Here is a 15,624-nt window from a genome sequence, read left to right as displayed (position 1 = left end):
AAGGAACCCCAAGAACAATATGCTGGAAATATGATGTTGGTTTGTGCATAGAATGTTTTGTGCCATATCACAAAGTGAGGACTGTCGCCTGAACTTGATGTAAATCACATACAGTGTATTATTTTACTTGCTGTCATATATTCTGCCTAAAATGTATGTTCAGCGTAGCGTGACAAATATGTTACTCCCTTTTTTGTTTCAATTATTGATGATTTTTTGTTTTGATTGTTGTATTGCTTTTCTTTGATGACAATAAACACATAAATATCTAATTTGTAGAAATCAGAAGAAAAAAATTATACAGGCCGAAATGGGTTAATGGGGAATTTCAGTGTGTAATAATTGTTTCAAACAGAAGTTTTCGTGGGTACTATTTTATGCACGCTGCCAGATTACGAGCAACACAGTACTTAAATCTCTAATCTTATCGAATAAAACAAAGTCAAATGCCATGAGACTATTTTCTGCAGTTGTTGAGACACTAAATCCTACTTATCGCTCTCAATCTCATTTAGAAACAGCACTCACGTTTCCTTTAGGAACAAGTTGTCGCGATACATACGACGCCACTACGGAGCAGCTGTTATCTGGACGAAATGCTACTGATAATCACTGTGAAAGTAATGGGACCCTTCACTGATGAGGTTTCATCCTCTGGAAGAGCCCAGGTTCTTGCGTAAATTCTCTCCTTGAGATCAGTTTCTGCCGCCGTGTGCACGCCGACGATTGCATCAAGGGTACAACGAAGGCGGCTGCAGGAAGTATAAAGACGTGCTGGTGTCCAGCATTTGTGATACATGCTTCTGAGATGAAGAAGTCTTCAGTGGTCGTATTGTGCCTGCTGGTGCCAGCTTTCGCGGCGCCAAGTTCTCTAAAGCTGTGGGCCAGGAGAGAGGACCGCTTAGTCGGCGGCACGGATACCACCATAACGGAGTACCCCTGGCAGCTGTCTGTCATCTTCGAAGGTTCCCTCAGGTGCGGGGCTTCCGTCATCAGCTCCAACTGGGCGCTGACGGCCGCCCACTGCATCGACGGCCTCTCAGCGTCAATGCTGACCGTGCGTGCTGGCTCCTCGTACAGAAACAGTGGCGGAACTGTGCTCGATGTTGCACAGGCCATCAAAAACAAACTGTACTACGCAATTAACGTTGACTACGACATTGCAGTACTGCAGGTGAGAGAAGATTTCCTGTGCCATTTAATTGTAAAAAGGAAAACCTTACGAGTGGAAATGATATACTTATTAAAATATTCCATGGTTCTATGCGATGCTCAAATAAATTCCTAGGAGGAGCAGGTTCTTTCAGCCATACAAAAAACCATACTAGAAAGTATCCTCAGCAGATGGGGACGAAACGTTCGGTTTTTACAAGAAACTCGTTTGGTCTTGGTACAATAGCTCAGAATTGTTTAATAAGTGAGTCCATTTACGTGTAAATCGAACAGTTATTAATACAGTAACTTTTCTCGTTTTTTGTTTGACAACATAACATGCAATGCGGTATCAGTTGTTCCTACTGGAATCGTGGTTTTTCCTCAGCAGACCCTCTTTTGTGCAAGGTTTTGGGGATTTTCTTTGGTCTTCATCTTGTTCAGAAGGTCTTTTTCCCTTTTCGCAGCTGTTTCAGTCATGTTGCAGTTAAAATGAGTCAGAATCTTCCACTCAGGAAAAAAATAAGCTCTAATCCGGGGTAGACATTCGTTACATAAAGTGAGGAAACGTCCCGAATTGCGCGTACCCTCCCGCCGGACGTTCGAGTCCTCCCTCAGGCATGAGTGTGTGTGTTGTTCTTAGCATAAGTTAGTTTAAGTAGGGTGTAAGCCTAGGGACCGATGACCTCCGCAGTTTGGTCCCTTAGGAATTCACACATATTCGAACAATTTTTGAAAATGAGGAAGAAGGCACAATTGTCAAGGCACTAGGTTGGGTTTCGGCAAGACTGGAGTTAGAAACCACATCCGTTCATACTGATATAACTTTTCCCTTGGGTTCTTGAATCGTTAAGGAATATGTTTGAATGAAAGAATATGTTTGACTGTTTCCTTTGAAAACGACATTAACGATTTACTTGCTCATCATGATGTTTTTCTTCATCTTTAAGAACGTTCTGCTCAATTGCATCGTAAGCCGTCGCTGTGGTCAGCAGTTCTAGACGCTTCAGTCAGTAACCGCGCTGCTACTACGGTCGCAGGTTCGAATCCTGCCTCGGGCATGGATTTGTGTGATGTCCTTAGGTTAGTTAGGTTTAAGTAGTTGTAAGTCTAGGGGACTGATGACCTCAGATGGTAAGTTCCATAGTGCTTAGAGCCATTAAAAAAAATTGCATCGTAAACACCAGCCTTCCTTGCTTTTGTGAGTAATATTACCATTCATTCTCGACCCTCCATTTCTTCAGTTACTCACCTTCTTGTTTTCCTTCTAGAGGTACTGCTAAGTATATAAGTCTCGAAAGGAAAATTAGTCTAGCTGGATGACGATTACATACGAAGAATTGATTTTGTCTGGACTTACTTCTTCTTTATGCAAATATTCTCTCTATATATTAAATGATAACATCCCAGCGACGGAAACAGGTAGTAGCCTGCAGTTCTCTAGAGTTGTGTCGATAGGAAACGTGAGGTTCGAAGGTTACATCAAGTGTGAGATAACGAATCTCACACATGAACAGCAAACACGACAGTTTAGAACATCAGCAAAACTGATTACCGAAGTACTGTAATATGTGGTTCAAATTTTCGTAGTTAACATTCAGAGTACGTTGACGTCTTGAGGTGTCAGGAATCTGGCCGATATCAGCGCCGTTCATGCTTGATATTTCGACAACGTGATTCGTATCTTCATCAGGTGCTGCCTGAGACTGCTCGTCGAGTGGATGAATGACTCATAGAGTATGTTATTTATAGAATGGCGTATTTACGGATGATGATGAAAAAAGCCGTCTCAGCTCTATGAGAAATATTTATTTATGATCCAACCAGTTTCATAGCGTTAAAGCTTCAGGGATACATCTCTATATAAACATGAGTTAAAATGCACTTCAACTGTATCTTCTTCTTCTTCTTCTTCTGCCAGTTCTGGGTTAGGCCTAGGGCCTTCTCTTGTCGCATCATCTCACTCTCAGTCTTCACATACTTCTCTTGCCCTTGGTTTATAACGCACTTCTAGGTTAGGACATCTTTGTGGTAACATACGATATAAATATTCTCTCAGTTTTTCTTTCTAATCGACTGCCTTTTGTGTTATTGGTATGATTCCTCATTCTTCCCTTATGACTTGACATATAACTTTGTATTTCATTGTTCAGACATTCACAGATTTTAGATATTTCATTTCAGATGCTTCTACTTTCCATAAATCTTTATTTCATAGTACCTAACTTCCCGCTCCATTTGACAACTAGGAGTTTCTGTGTCTGCAGTTGTGTTTTTTCGTTGTTTTACCCTTACTTGGTCTTCTAATTGTGCGCCATGTATGCTGGTAAGTATTAGCGTTTTTCCTGTGTATCCGTATCTTGATCAAATGATGCGTCACAGGCTAAATACTTGAAATGGACTACCTTTTCTATCGGTTTATTATTGAGGACTATTTGTGTTCCCACTGGATGAATATCTAAAAAGACCATTGTTTCAGTTTAAATTATAGATATAGTCGCATCTCATTTAGTTTATGTAATGCCAAAAACAGAAAGGAAGGAAGACTAAGATTAACGTTCCGTCGATATCAAGGTCATTAGAGGAGGAGAACAAACTCGGATTGCTCAGGAATGGAGACGGAAATCAGACGTGTCCTTTCAAAGGAACAATGCCGGAATTTTCCTGGAGCGATTTGAGGATATCACGGAACACGTAAATGTTAATGGCTGGTGTGGGACTGAACCGTCGTCCTCCCGAATGCGAGTCTGCTGTGCTAACGACTTCTCCACCTCGCACGGTTTACGAGTAGTGCCATCTGTAATTTATCACCGCTGTCTTGTATGATAACTTCATCATCCGCGAATAACAATGTGTTAATACATTTTCTCCTCCCAACATTCATGCTTCGTGGTGTTCTAACTCTTATCAATTTCCTGAGCATGTCATCTAAATAGATACTGAGTAATATTCGTGAGAAGCTACACTTTTTTTTATTCCTTGATTGGTTTGTATTTCAGGTATTACCTCACCTGCATCAGTTCTACTTCTGGGGGTCAAATACAGGCTTTTTGTGACTTGGATCAGATGTTCAGGGATTACTTCACTTTCATGTTGAAATGTATAGGAAACTATATCAGATAATTAAATACTCTTATAATTCATAACTTAGTTCAAGCGATAAGCGGTAAACGATCCAGGATTCTCTATTGGATTGTAATAAAAATAACTTCAACCGTCACATGGCGCCGTGTCTTGATACAGCGTCGGCTAATTATCAGATATCTTTCAAAAGTAATCCAAACGACGTGGCGCATTAGTATGACTCTTGAATTGCATTCATGAGGCCGACGGCTATAATCCTAGATTTAGGTTTTCCAAAATTTTCTTAATAACTTTTTGCAGTTCCGGGATGGTTCCCTGGAAAGGTACGGAGCAGTTCGTTCTCCATCGTTCCCTACTCAGAGCATGAGCTCTTACTTGAGAGCTTTCGTCTCCAGTTGATAGATAAATCCTAATCTTCTTTCCTTTTGTCCAAAGTAGATCCAGAATAGACCCTGTAGAAATAATAGTGTAGGTATCATGATGCGAACTTTTGCTTGTCTTGACTGTAGAGAAGCCCTCATCCAAGATCGAAGAAAAATTGAACAGAATCCTCGGATCCTCTTGTCTGGAAGTTCATAGTCAAAGAGGTGGGACTCCTGCTGTATATTTGCACGTACTGCGGCTGCGCTGTAATGTACCTACAGTTTTCATACACCAAGGTGCAATAATTTCGCTACAGCAGGTGATTTCCGAGTTGGTATCTCACTTCGTTGTTACAGGTAAATGATGCAGTTTATTTACTGTTGTGTATAAGCGAGAGATAACGTACTTTTACTATAGATTTGGCCGGCCGCTGTGGTCAGGCGGTTCTAGGTGCCTCGGACCGGAACCACGCGGCTGCTACGGTCGCAGTTTCGAATCCTGCCTCGGACATGGATGTGTGTGATGTCCTTAGGTTAGTTAGGTTTAAGTAGTTCTAAGTCTAGGGGACTGATGACCTCACATATTAAGTCCCATAGTGCTTAGAGCCATTTGAACGATTTTTGCTACATATTTCGAAATTATCTGCTTTTACACTCAGCGGTAACTGTGGCTATTAAAATGCCCTATTATAATGATTTGTTTTAGAAATTTGCCACTTCGTTTTAAAAGAAATTAGTAGTTGTTTGTTCCTTAATCGAAGTTACTGTTCTGCTGCATAGCTCCGCTGATAGGAGAACTACATAAATTACTAGGGTGAAAGCAGTGCATGCAACTTGAAGGTCTGGTTTGGTGGGGCGCTTTTCCGTTTTTCCTTTTATTATTAGAATTCGACCATCCGCAAAAGTAAATGTGAGGGAATATCTTGTTTGAGGCAAGGTAAGCCGTAAGTTACACAATATATTCGACATACAAATGTTTTTTTTTTTGTTGGAGTCTTTGATCACAATATAAAGTCCTTCGACGATAAGCGGTTTCATTCAGTAATGACCATCTTCAGATCTGCTCTACACCATGTCCTAATGTGGTAGAGCTGTAATTGTAGGACACATCTGAAGATGGTCATTAGAGACTGAAACCGATCATCGTCGAAGGGCTTTATGTTGTGACCAAAGAGTGGGATAAAGGAAAAACACTTGGAAGTACCTGGATCACTGTCTATATTCGCGACTATGTCGCACTGGTGATATTCAATAAATTTCGACCGCAACAAGAGCCTACTGGACATACTTTGGTTGATGTTCTGTCTGTTCGAATGTAGTTGACGGGTAATGCAGTTCTTTTGCTAAAATAGACGCATATATCGTCGTACAGATTTACAGGACGTTAAAACTCAAGCAACTTTTTTAAAATACTAGGCCACCAAGCTGCGCCAAAGATCCCTTGTACACACCATGATTATACACATTATGGAAGTGAGACTGCTAACTACAAATTTTTTGTCCTCAGTGACACATCAGTCGTGGGGTGAAACCGTATTGAGTTTTATGGAGATCTCTGGAGTCTATGAAGTACATTATTTTATATTTTATTTATTAAAAGCCTAACCACTGCCTTTGGTTCTATGTATAAAGGACTTACTGGGAGTAGCTTGGTGCTACATATGGCGCGTTCGTTTCAGGGCTTAACTGTGTCGTATACTGATGAACCGTCAAGGTTGACATAAATGATATTATTCCCTATGAGTACGATGTTCAAATTGTGTCTTTGAAAGCAACATTGTTAAAATCACGATCCCCCTGTCTGATCCATTTTTGGTGTTGATGTTGCACGACTTAGTGTACATGTTATGCCCAGACTATTTCGTTCTGTGTACGGCTACACGATGCCCATTCCAGAGTACTGAATGACAGAGCGGGCTGAGTTCAAGGAAAATTAGAACGTAACTCTTCGTCCAAGTGAAATCCGTATATGATATACTTCAAGTTTCACCATTGTTTACTGAAATATTCGTCACCGGAATAGTAGTTGTTGTCCACAGAGAATTGTATCAGATTAGACATTATGTATTATAAGAACAATGATCAAATATATTTGTGGCTTCAAATTGAAGCCCTTTTCAGTCACTGACCACTTTTAAAAATGAATACCGAAGGTAGCTTTCAATAGTGGTGTCGTGCCTGTGGACATTGTTAGCCCTCAAGAATTTGTAATGTCTTATGAGCAAAAAATATCCCTAACAGAAACGTCTATGTCGAATGTCTGATACCTTGTAGAAACATCTATTAGTTTTCTGTGGCTAAACACTACCCTTTAATCATACTGCTCGCTTTCGTGGTAGTAATACTTTCTGTCTAAGTCACTAACTATGCCAAAAAATATGCTATAAAACAGTCATTCACTGATATAGGCTCTTCTATTTAAAGCTAAGTGCGATCATAGCTCATTGACGCCATCAGCTTCAGAAGATGAATAATCTGTTCCGCCCAGTTTAGAGTTTCACCATTATGGACGCCAACAGATTCGGAGAATATTGCGCTATTCATTGTTTCCCGTTCGTGTCTATGCCCACTTCGAATGACTAGTAGTTATCAGTCATCAATTTTCAGATCGGTTTTTTGAAGCCTGGAAAGGCTTTATCCCCACGTCCACCTCTTTTTCCCGGAGTAACACTTGCCCATAACCTCTTCAAAGGTTTGTTGCATGTAACAAAGTATATTTGCTCCGTAGGTTTTATCAGTGTTCTCTCTCTAGCATAATGAAAGTTATTCCCTGACGTTTTAAAAAATGTCTCACGTTCCTGTCTTTTCTGCTGGTCAGTGTTTTCCATGTCTTCCTTTCCTCACCGATTACATCTCCCTTATTATCAGCTCCTTAATCTTTTGCATCCTTCAGGGCACCTGTTGCCTCATAACGTACGATTCAAATTTTCTTTCGGTTTTTCCTGTAGTCCGTGGTCCACCTCTACACAATACTGTGCTGCAAAATTACGTTTTCAGAAATTCCTTCCTGATATTGCTGTTCGTATTCTATACTGGCACATTTCTCTAGACAAAACATGCTCTCTTTATTACATTTAGCTGCTTCAAATGTTCACCTCGCTTCCCCGATTATGCGTTATTTTGTTTGTATGGAGTCACAATTCCTTAACTTAGGATGCTATGTTGTCCTTAAAATTAGATCTACGTATGTCGAAAACCTCGTTGCAGAATTTGCTCAATAATTACATCTTCACTTGGCTTACTCTAATGAGGAGAACGCGGCAAGTGCCACACTCGGTTTCCCACAAACTTTGCTCAGCGGAAGAAGGGTCAAAGTGAGTGAATGCATGTCTCGGCTTATTCGTTAGCACACGACGATTTCTGAGAAAATAGCGGTCTAAGTTTTTGAGGTACTTTAGGCGTCTTTTAGGGAGTGATCAGTTTAACGGAAGCTGTAGCCCAGTGGCTAGCGTCGCGAAGTCACACTTTTGCGTCCCATGTTCTAAACCCGATTATTATTTTTATTTTTGTTTTTGATTTATCTGCCCATCTCCGTAGAAGATTCCTACATAGATGTTTTCCAATATATACTGAAATAACGCTATCGTTATTCGTCTACTAATTGTATGTGTGGTAATCTAATTTAACAAAAAAATGTTCAAATGAGTGTGAATTCCTCAGGGACAAAATTGCTGAGGGCATAGGTCCCTAGCCTCACATACTGCTTAAACTAACTTATGCCAAGAACAGCACTCACACACCCATGCCCGAGGGAGGACTCGAACCTCTGGCGGGAAGAGCAGCGCAATCTGTGACACAGCGCCTCAAACCACGCTGCCACTCCAAGCGGCCTCAGTTTAACAAAAAAAGCAATAAATGAATGATAAATTTATTGGAAATGTCTAATTCCTGTAGTTAAATAACTACAGGAATTACACCTAAAACCATTTCAAATAAATTTTAATTCATAGTTAATTACAAGCTCCACTTTCGGTATTGTGGTCCGCTACGAGTGGTTTGCCGCTAAATTATTACCAACATATGAGATCTTCGGCAATGTTGATGATGTTTTCTTTTTCTTTTCTTTTTCGAGTGAGATTAATACGAAAAAATGTCAGTATGGCTAGCCTGCATTCGCAGGATGCTCGTAGTATTAGGAATTTCTATGTTTCGGATGTTGCTACGATCGGCATCATGCAAGAAGATGCACCACACCTTCCTAAAGAATATAGGCAGAACTCAAATATTGGTATTAATATAAGTATTGATATAAGAATGGAACATGAAAATTTAAAAAGATTTCAACCCTTGAAAGTACGAGACACATATATATTGTGAAATTCAGTGTAATATAGCAATAAATTTAACGTCATTTTATCCTCTAACTTGATAAGAAACATTCATGCTGTCGTTAGTCTATGAATGAAACAAATAAAATAAAATAAAGAAAAATTATAATCGGGTTTCCAGCACGGGGCGCAATCCTAACCACTCTGCCACCAATTTGGCAGAGCTGTCGCGCTACAAGGCATCTTAATTACGTCGAAAAATTTGACCGCCGTTTTCTCAGAAACGATCGAGTATCTACGGATAAGCCGAGACACGTGGTCGCTCATTGTGACTCATCTTCCACTGAGCGAAGTTTCTGGGAAATCGGGTTATGGCACTTGCTCTTTTCTCCTCGTCAGTCCATAGTCCGCTCAGGTGACTTTTCATTCAGCAGGTCCTATAATACCTCCTTCCGTTTTATGAGGATAGGAACGACTTAAGTGAATCTACGGCAAGTAAAATACTTTTTCTTTTTACTCTAATTGGCGCTGTAAGCTTGCAGAGAGCATTGTATATGAGCTTTTTACATAAGAAATGTGAGAATATTGGTACACTCATGAGCAAAAACCCTATGACTACCGCCTGTCGCAAGATTGGATGGTCCCTGGTAGCGGTGCGGGTGCATACAACGCTCAGGAATGTAAGTTCCCTGGCAAAAAATTAGCCAGCCCAGTGCACACGCACAGACGTATCGTTAAGCCCTTGCAGATGGCGCAGAGATCGGGTCTCACGTCCAACCCCGCGCGCATTCCCTCTGTGGGAGTAGAACACAACAGCAATCAACGAAATATTTCATCTTTCAAGCCGATATTGCACGTAAATATGCGTAAATGTAGCGACGTGACAAAAGGACAAAAATACGTAACCACGTTTGGCCGTGCCGTAGCCATACGGTGTGTGAAGTCCCTGGATTTGTTCGAGTTTCTCGCGGTGGGCTGTTTTCAAAGTGTCTGCGAGCAGTGGTGTAACGCACGTGGCCACTAAACTCGAAGTCAAAACTGTGGTCGAAAAAAAAAAAAACAGAATAAGAGTTGCAGGAGACGCGTTTAAGGGCTTGTGAGTCAAAAATTGCTTCCAAACATGAATTGCTGCAGGCAGTGAATGAAGGTCCATCCAGGCTTGCTAGCGAAAGAATATTGCGACGAGAACTGCATACAATGAACATTTGGAGTCGGTCATTTCGCAAGAGCCCATTACTGAAATAGGCACATAATGACGTGATCGACTATGTTCATCGGGATCTAACAACAATTGATTGATTTTCTCGATACTCCCCCATCATATTCTATCTGGACTTTCCTGCGAGATCAACTGACGTGAACCGCACAGAAAATCTGGGGGGCACGTCGTAACAGCGGGTTAAACGCCGACGTAATCGTCCCCGAAATTTGGTGGAACTGCGCGAGCACATCTTCATCTAGTGGCCTACCCTCGGTGCGACGTACCTGCACTCTCTTGCGGACTTACTTCCTAGCCTAATCCAGGCGGCTGTCACATCCTGACAAGAACTACTGAGATCCATGAGATGAAGAAGCGCTGCTAAACTGCGTTTCAATAGGCTAATAAGCAGAAGGTAATAATGTTTTGAAAATTAATTCAGAGAGATCCGTTTCACTTGTGCTGATATTTTATATCTTCATATGTTAAAATTTCGAAACCGGTATTGGTTTGAATGAATATCAATATAAATGAAGCGGCTCTCAAAATGAATTATCATTCCCCACAGTTGCGGAAGTCCTATGCACCAAATCTTGTACGTAATGTTTTCGTTCAAGTACGAGGGGCGATCAAGAAGTACTGCAAAACATTTTTTCCGGTCAGTTTCGGATGAAAAAATGCAGAATGTATTGTGGGACAACATGAAATATTCCTCCCTAGGTTGAAGCTCTTTTGTCTGTTTTTGCTTTAACAACACATTTGTTTTTGGGTGAGATCCGACTTCAGACATACACTATTTTTCCCCCAAACATTTATGGTTATTAAAAATAAAGAATGTCCTTTACTATTTGTACAATTATAAATATTAGTTTTTAAAATCGTAATTACAGACTTTCGAAGAAGACACAAAGTTATGTATCCATACCATTTTACCATATGGTGTTGTTTTTCCTGAGGTATTATGTTTTTATAGTGTCTGTTTTCTTTCACAGTTGGTCATCTGCAACCATATACAACTTAATGTAGATAAATTATTTAAGCAAAGATTACGATTTGGAAATTGTTATTGCTACGCCTCCAATTAATTAAATGTGGAAGGTTTTGTATGTGTGTGTGTGTGTGTGTGTGTGTGTGTGTGTGTGTGTGTGTGTGTGTGAAACAGAGAGAGATAGAGAGAGAGAGAGAAATACGTTTTACGATTTTTCATTATCATTATTATTTTATTTATTTATTTTATTTTTCATTTATTTATTTTTATCTTATACAGTTTTGTATGTATGTGTGTGTGTGTGTGTGTGTGTGTGTGTGTGTGTGTGTAAGTGTGTGAGTGGTAATTGGGGAGGGGGGCAGGCTGTTCTGTAGGCTGGTGTTATCTAACAATTCGCTGAGGGCAGAGAACAGAGTTCCAATGCAGAGAACTGTGTATTCATTTATTACTTGTTTTCCTTCAAGTATGGATTTTTGTATTTGATGGTTTTTTTCAGTTATTAGTTTTTGTGGGTAGCTGTTGCTGGATTTGAGAATTTTCAAGTAAGTATTGACGTCTGTTGGGCTATGTATGTTGTGCATAAGGTATTTAGCAAATGTGGAATGACAGCTGTTACTTTCTTTGTTCTGTGTATCTGGTATTAAAATTTCTGCTTCTCTGACCTATATAAACCTATTTGCAGTTCTGACATGTTAATTGGTATTTGGCTTTTGTTTTTGTGTGTTGGGTGTCCTTTTTAATTTTCTTTGTGGTATAGTTTACCTATACTGTTTGTATCGTATTCATTCTCTACAGCTAATTGTGTGATGTCTTTAATTCATTGTTATCGTTGTTTTCAGTGAGTGGAGTTATGTTCAGTCTGTGCAGCATATATCGGAAACAGGCTAGTTTGCGCGCAATCTGATGATTAGAATGTTTGTGAATGCCTGTGATGGTGGTGGTCACTTTCCTGAATATAGAGAACTGGTGTTGGTTGTTGTGTCTGTATATTGTGAGGTCAAAGAAATTTAACGTTTTGTCGTTTTTTCTTTCTATTGTGAATTTTATTTTTGGCTGCACTTTGTTTATGTCACTGTGGAGTTGTTGGATGCTACTGGGTGTTTCATCTAGAAGGCATATGATGTCATCTACACAATGATACCAATATACTATCCGGTATTGTGTGGGTTTTACTATTGTTTCAAATATTTATTTTCAATGTGACTGAGGAAAATGTTGGCTAGGAGTCCACTGACTGGTGACTTCATTGGAACCCGTCTTCTTGTGAGTAGAACCGATTGTCAGATGAGAAATAGTTTTGCTCTGTGATTAGTTTGAAATGCTAGCTATTTCTTTTATGTGGGGTTTGAAGAATTCTGACTGTTCTTATAATGGTTGTTTGCTGATGTTGATGGTTCCTATGATGATGATGATGATGTTTGGTTTGTGGGGCGCTCAACTGCGTGGTTATCAGCGCCCGTACAATTACCCAATCTTTGCTCAGTCCAATTTCGCCACTTTCCTGGATGATGAGGAAATGATTAGGACAACACAAACACCCAGTCATCTCGAGGCAGGTGAAAATTCCTGACCCCGCCGGGAATCGAACCCGGGACCCCGTGCTCGGGAAGCGAGAACGCTACCGCGAGACTACGAGCGGCGGACGTGATGGTTCCTATGGTGGGGATATTGATGGACATGGATGTAATGTCAAATAATGTGAATATTGCTGTTATGGGTATGTTGATGTCTTGGATTTTTGGTATCAGCTCTTCGGTGTTCTGTATGCTTCTGTTATTTGTGTATATGTAATGTTTCTGTAAGTATGTGTGCAGTTCCCTGGCTAAGTGAAGTGTGAGTGCAATTCTGAAATTGACAACTAGGCGTATTGGAATGCCCTCATTGTGGAACTTCAGTAGGATGTTTAGTGTGGGTGCTTCGGAATCCTCGGTTTCAGCCATTTTGCCTTCTGTTTTGTAAATATGTGTGAGATATTTTTTAGAATTGTTTGTGTGTTTTTCTGGTATCTTTCTGATGGGTCGCTGGTTAGATTTGTTATGTTATTGTATTCCCGAAATTTTAACGTTTTACCCTTGTATTCATCATGTTTTATTATTATCATGGTGCTGCCCTTGTCTGATCTCGTAATGAGTGCCCCATTGCTTTTGTTGTTTACTTTTTTGAAGATGTTTTCTTCTTCAGTTTTGGTTCCTGTCAGTATGTTAATTTTGTTTTCCTTTATTATCCATCCTATTTCATCTGCAACTAATTTTATTGTCAGACTTGCATTGAAGTTTGGGTTACTGTTTCTTTCTTGTTGATTTATGATGTATTCTTTTTCTGTGATAAACTTCTCCACTGTCTTGTATGTAATGTGTGTGTTGAAATTGTATTTTGGGCCTTTCTCTAGATATACAGCTAACTAACAAAAAAAAAGTCATAGCGACAGTCTTCTCTACAGGGGTTATTCTGTATGATGTCCTCCCTCACTGTGCAATGATAAATTCTTAAATGTATTGTGGTACTCTCGGGAAACTGAAGAAACTACTTCAGGGTACCCGTCGTCATAAAATTACAACCGAACTGGTCCTTTTCCAGGACAATGCGAGGCCTCACAAAAGTCTGCGTGCCAGAGAGGGGCTCACTAAATATTCTTGGACTGTTATTCCTTATCCACTCTGCAGCCCGGATCTCGCACCTTCCGACTTCCATCCGTTTGGCCCAATGATGGATGTTCTCCTCCTGAAGCAGTACTTTGATGAATATAGAGGTTATACATCCAGAAAGACGCTGGCTCTGGCGTCGTCCATGGGGGCCTACATGCCCTCTGAGTAGGGCGGTGTAAGAACGTCGCACTGCACGGAGGTTATATGGAATAATAGGATTTTGTAAACAAAAGAGCGGAGGATAATACGATCTATTGAAATCCTGAATAAAACAATTACATGTCGATAGATCCCCTTCAGCCCATCCCCCTCACTCCCCTGTACATCTTCCTCTTTCAGGGAACAGCTTTTAATCGACACTCGAATATTGCTGTCAGTGTCATTTCTGTAGCAATGTGTTGGGAGGTATGGACACTGGTCAGTTAACTGACCGCCGGTGTCTACTTTCACAGCCCGCTGAGCCGTTCCCGCTGGGGTCAGACGTGCAGCCAGTGAGCCTTCCAGAGGCCGGATACGACCCTCCGAGTGGGCTTGCCGTTACTGTGACGGGCTGGGGACGGATAGCCAGCGGTGGCAGCGCCCCGACAGTTCTGCAGAAGGTGGACATCAGTGTCATTGACCGCACTACTTGCCAGGACATCTTCTTTGGCGTCAACATGGTGACGAAGCGGATGGTGTGCGCCGGTGAAGCTGGCAAGTCCACCTGCGACGGGGACTCGGGCGGTCCGCTGGTCAGTGGTTCGACGCAGATCGGCATCGTGTCCTGGGGAAATACTCCGTGCCAGGAGAGCGGCGCCGTGTTCACAAACGTCGGCGAACTTCGCTCGTGGGTCACCAACACTACTGGAGTGTGACTGCAATAACAGTGTATATCTTATATTTTCATTGCCGTTTATGAGAGACACATCTACTAATCGAATAATTAACATCTGTTCATAACCGTAACTTCATGTTACTGATCCTGTTACATTTGTGTCCTTTGATGTGAATACTGTTACTATTAAAGTTACATTCTTCTTTTCGGTGCAAGAAGCGCAGAGTCTACGGACCATGCTCCACAAATCCTATCGACAGCTTCTGCCAGCTTCCATCTGTACTTACTCCTTTTTGTGCCCTATACATCAACGATATCTTATGTCATATATTGTGAAAAATCACTGTACTGGAAAAAGTGTATTTTACGTTATTAAATAAGGTTTACCTGTGATATCTCGTGTAAAATTGATTTAAGATTTTCTTGGTTTTGCTAAGCCACTATAGACGAACAGAGAAGTCTGCAAAGCGGGGATGACATTTGCTTCTTGATTTATTTTCTAAAAGAGCCAGCAACTGACCTTTTATAACTATGACGTTGAGAACGGGTGACGCTGTGATTCTTTCTTTCTTTTCTGGCTGGTTTTCTGTTCATATTAGGTACGTAATGAGTTCCTAACATGTAAACTGTAATAAATATAGAATCGCTCCGTTGCCCAGGAATTTATCTTTCCTAATCGTGATACTGGAACATAATTCAATTCTCTATTTAGTGTTACGATAAAAATAATACGTTCTTACAGTAATAATATTGAGTATGATAGTAATAAAATTTCGAAGAGGAAAGGAAAACCAGCTGAAAATCTGACCAAATATTATTCTTCATGTTCTAGAAAATAAAGAATATTTACGTTCGTTTTGTGGCATAACGTATTGGTACCAACCCACAAGCGTCGTAAAGGTGTCAACGAAATTGCAAGTTTCCGTCTGACGCTATAGTAGGCGAGGGGGATTTTGTGGAGTCAATGGTGCACACTCACTAAGCCGCATCAAAATGGCTCAAATGGCTCTGAGCACTATGGGACTCAACATCTATGGTCATAAGTCCCCTAGAACTTAGAACTACTTAAACCTAACTAACCTAAGGACAGCACACAACACCCAGCCATCACGA

At 40.7% G+C, this 15,624-nt stretch overlaps 1 protein-coding gene across 1 annotated transcript; it reads left to right on the top strand.

The window, feature by feature from the left end:
• Positions 1-808: 808 nt before the first annotated feature.
• On the top strand, positions 809-14,792 carry LOC126088182 (trypsin alpha-4-like). The gene is made up of 2 exons (XM_049906306.1): positions 809-1,174; positions 14,150-14,792. Exons 1-2 carry the CDS (start codon positions 809-811, stop codon positions 14,549-14,551), a joined length of 768 nt encoding a protein of 255 aa, XP_049762263.1. The 3' UTR covers positions 14,552-14,792.
• The last annotated feature ends 832 nt before the right edge of the window (positions 14,793-15,624 follow it).

The sequence above is a fragment of the Schistocerca cancellata genome, chromosome 6, assembly GCF_023864275.1.
Source record: "Schistocerca cancellata isolate TAMUIC-IGC-003103 chromosome 6, iqSchCanc2.1, whole genome shotgun sequence".
Classification (NCBI taxonomy): Eukaryota; Metazoa; Arthropoda; class Insecta; order Orthoptera; family Acrididae; genus Schistocerca; species Schistocerca cancellata.
Note: the sequence above shows the minus strand (reverse complement) of the source record. Positions and strands in the feature narration are given on the sequence as shown.

Coding starts and splice junctions, on each gene's coding strand:
- LOC126088182 (XM_049906306.1), top strand. CDS start 809: ATGAAGAAGTCTTCAGTGGTCGTATTGTGCCTGCTGGTGCCAGCTTTC. Junction 1,175..14,149: donor ACGACATTGCAGTACTGCAG/GTGAGAGAAGAT, acceptor CTACTTTCACAG/CCCGCTGAGCCGTTCCCGCT.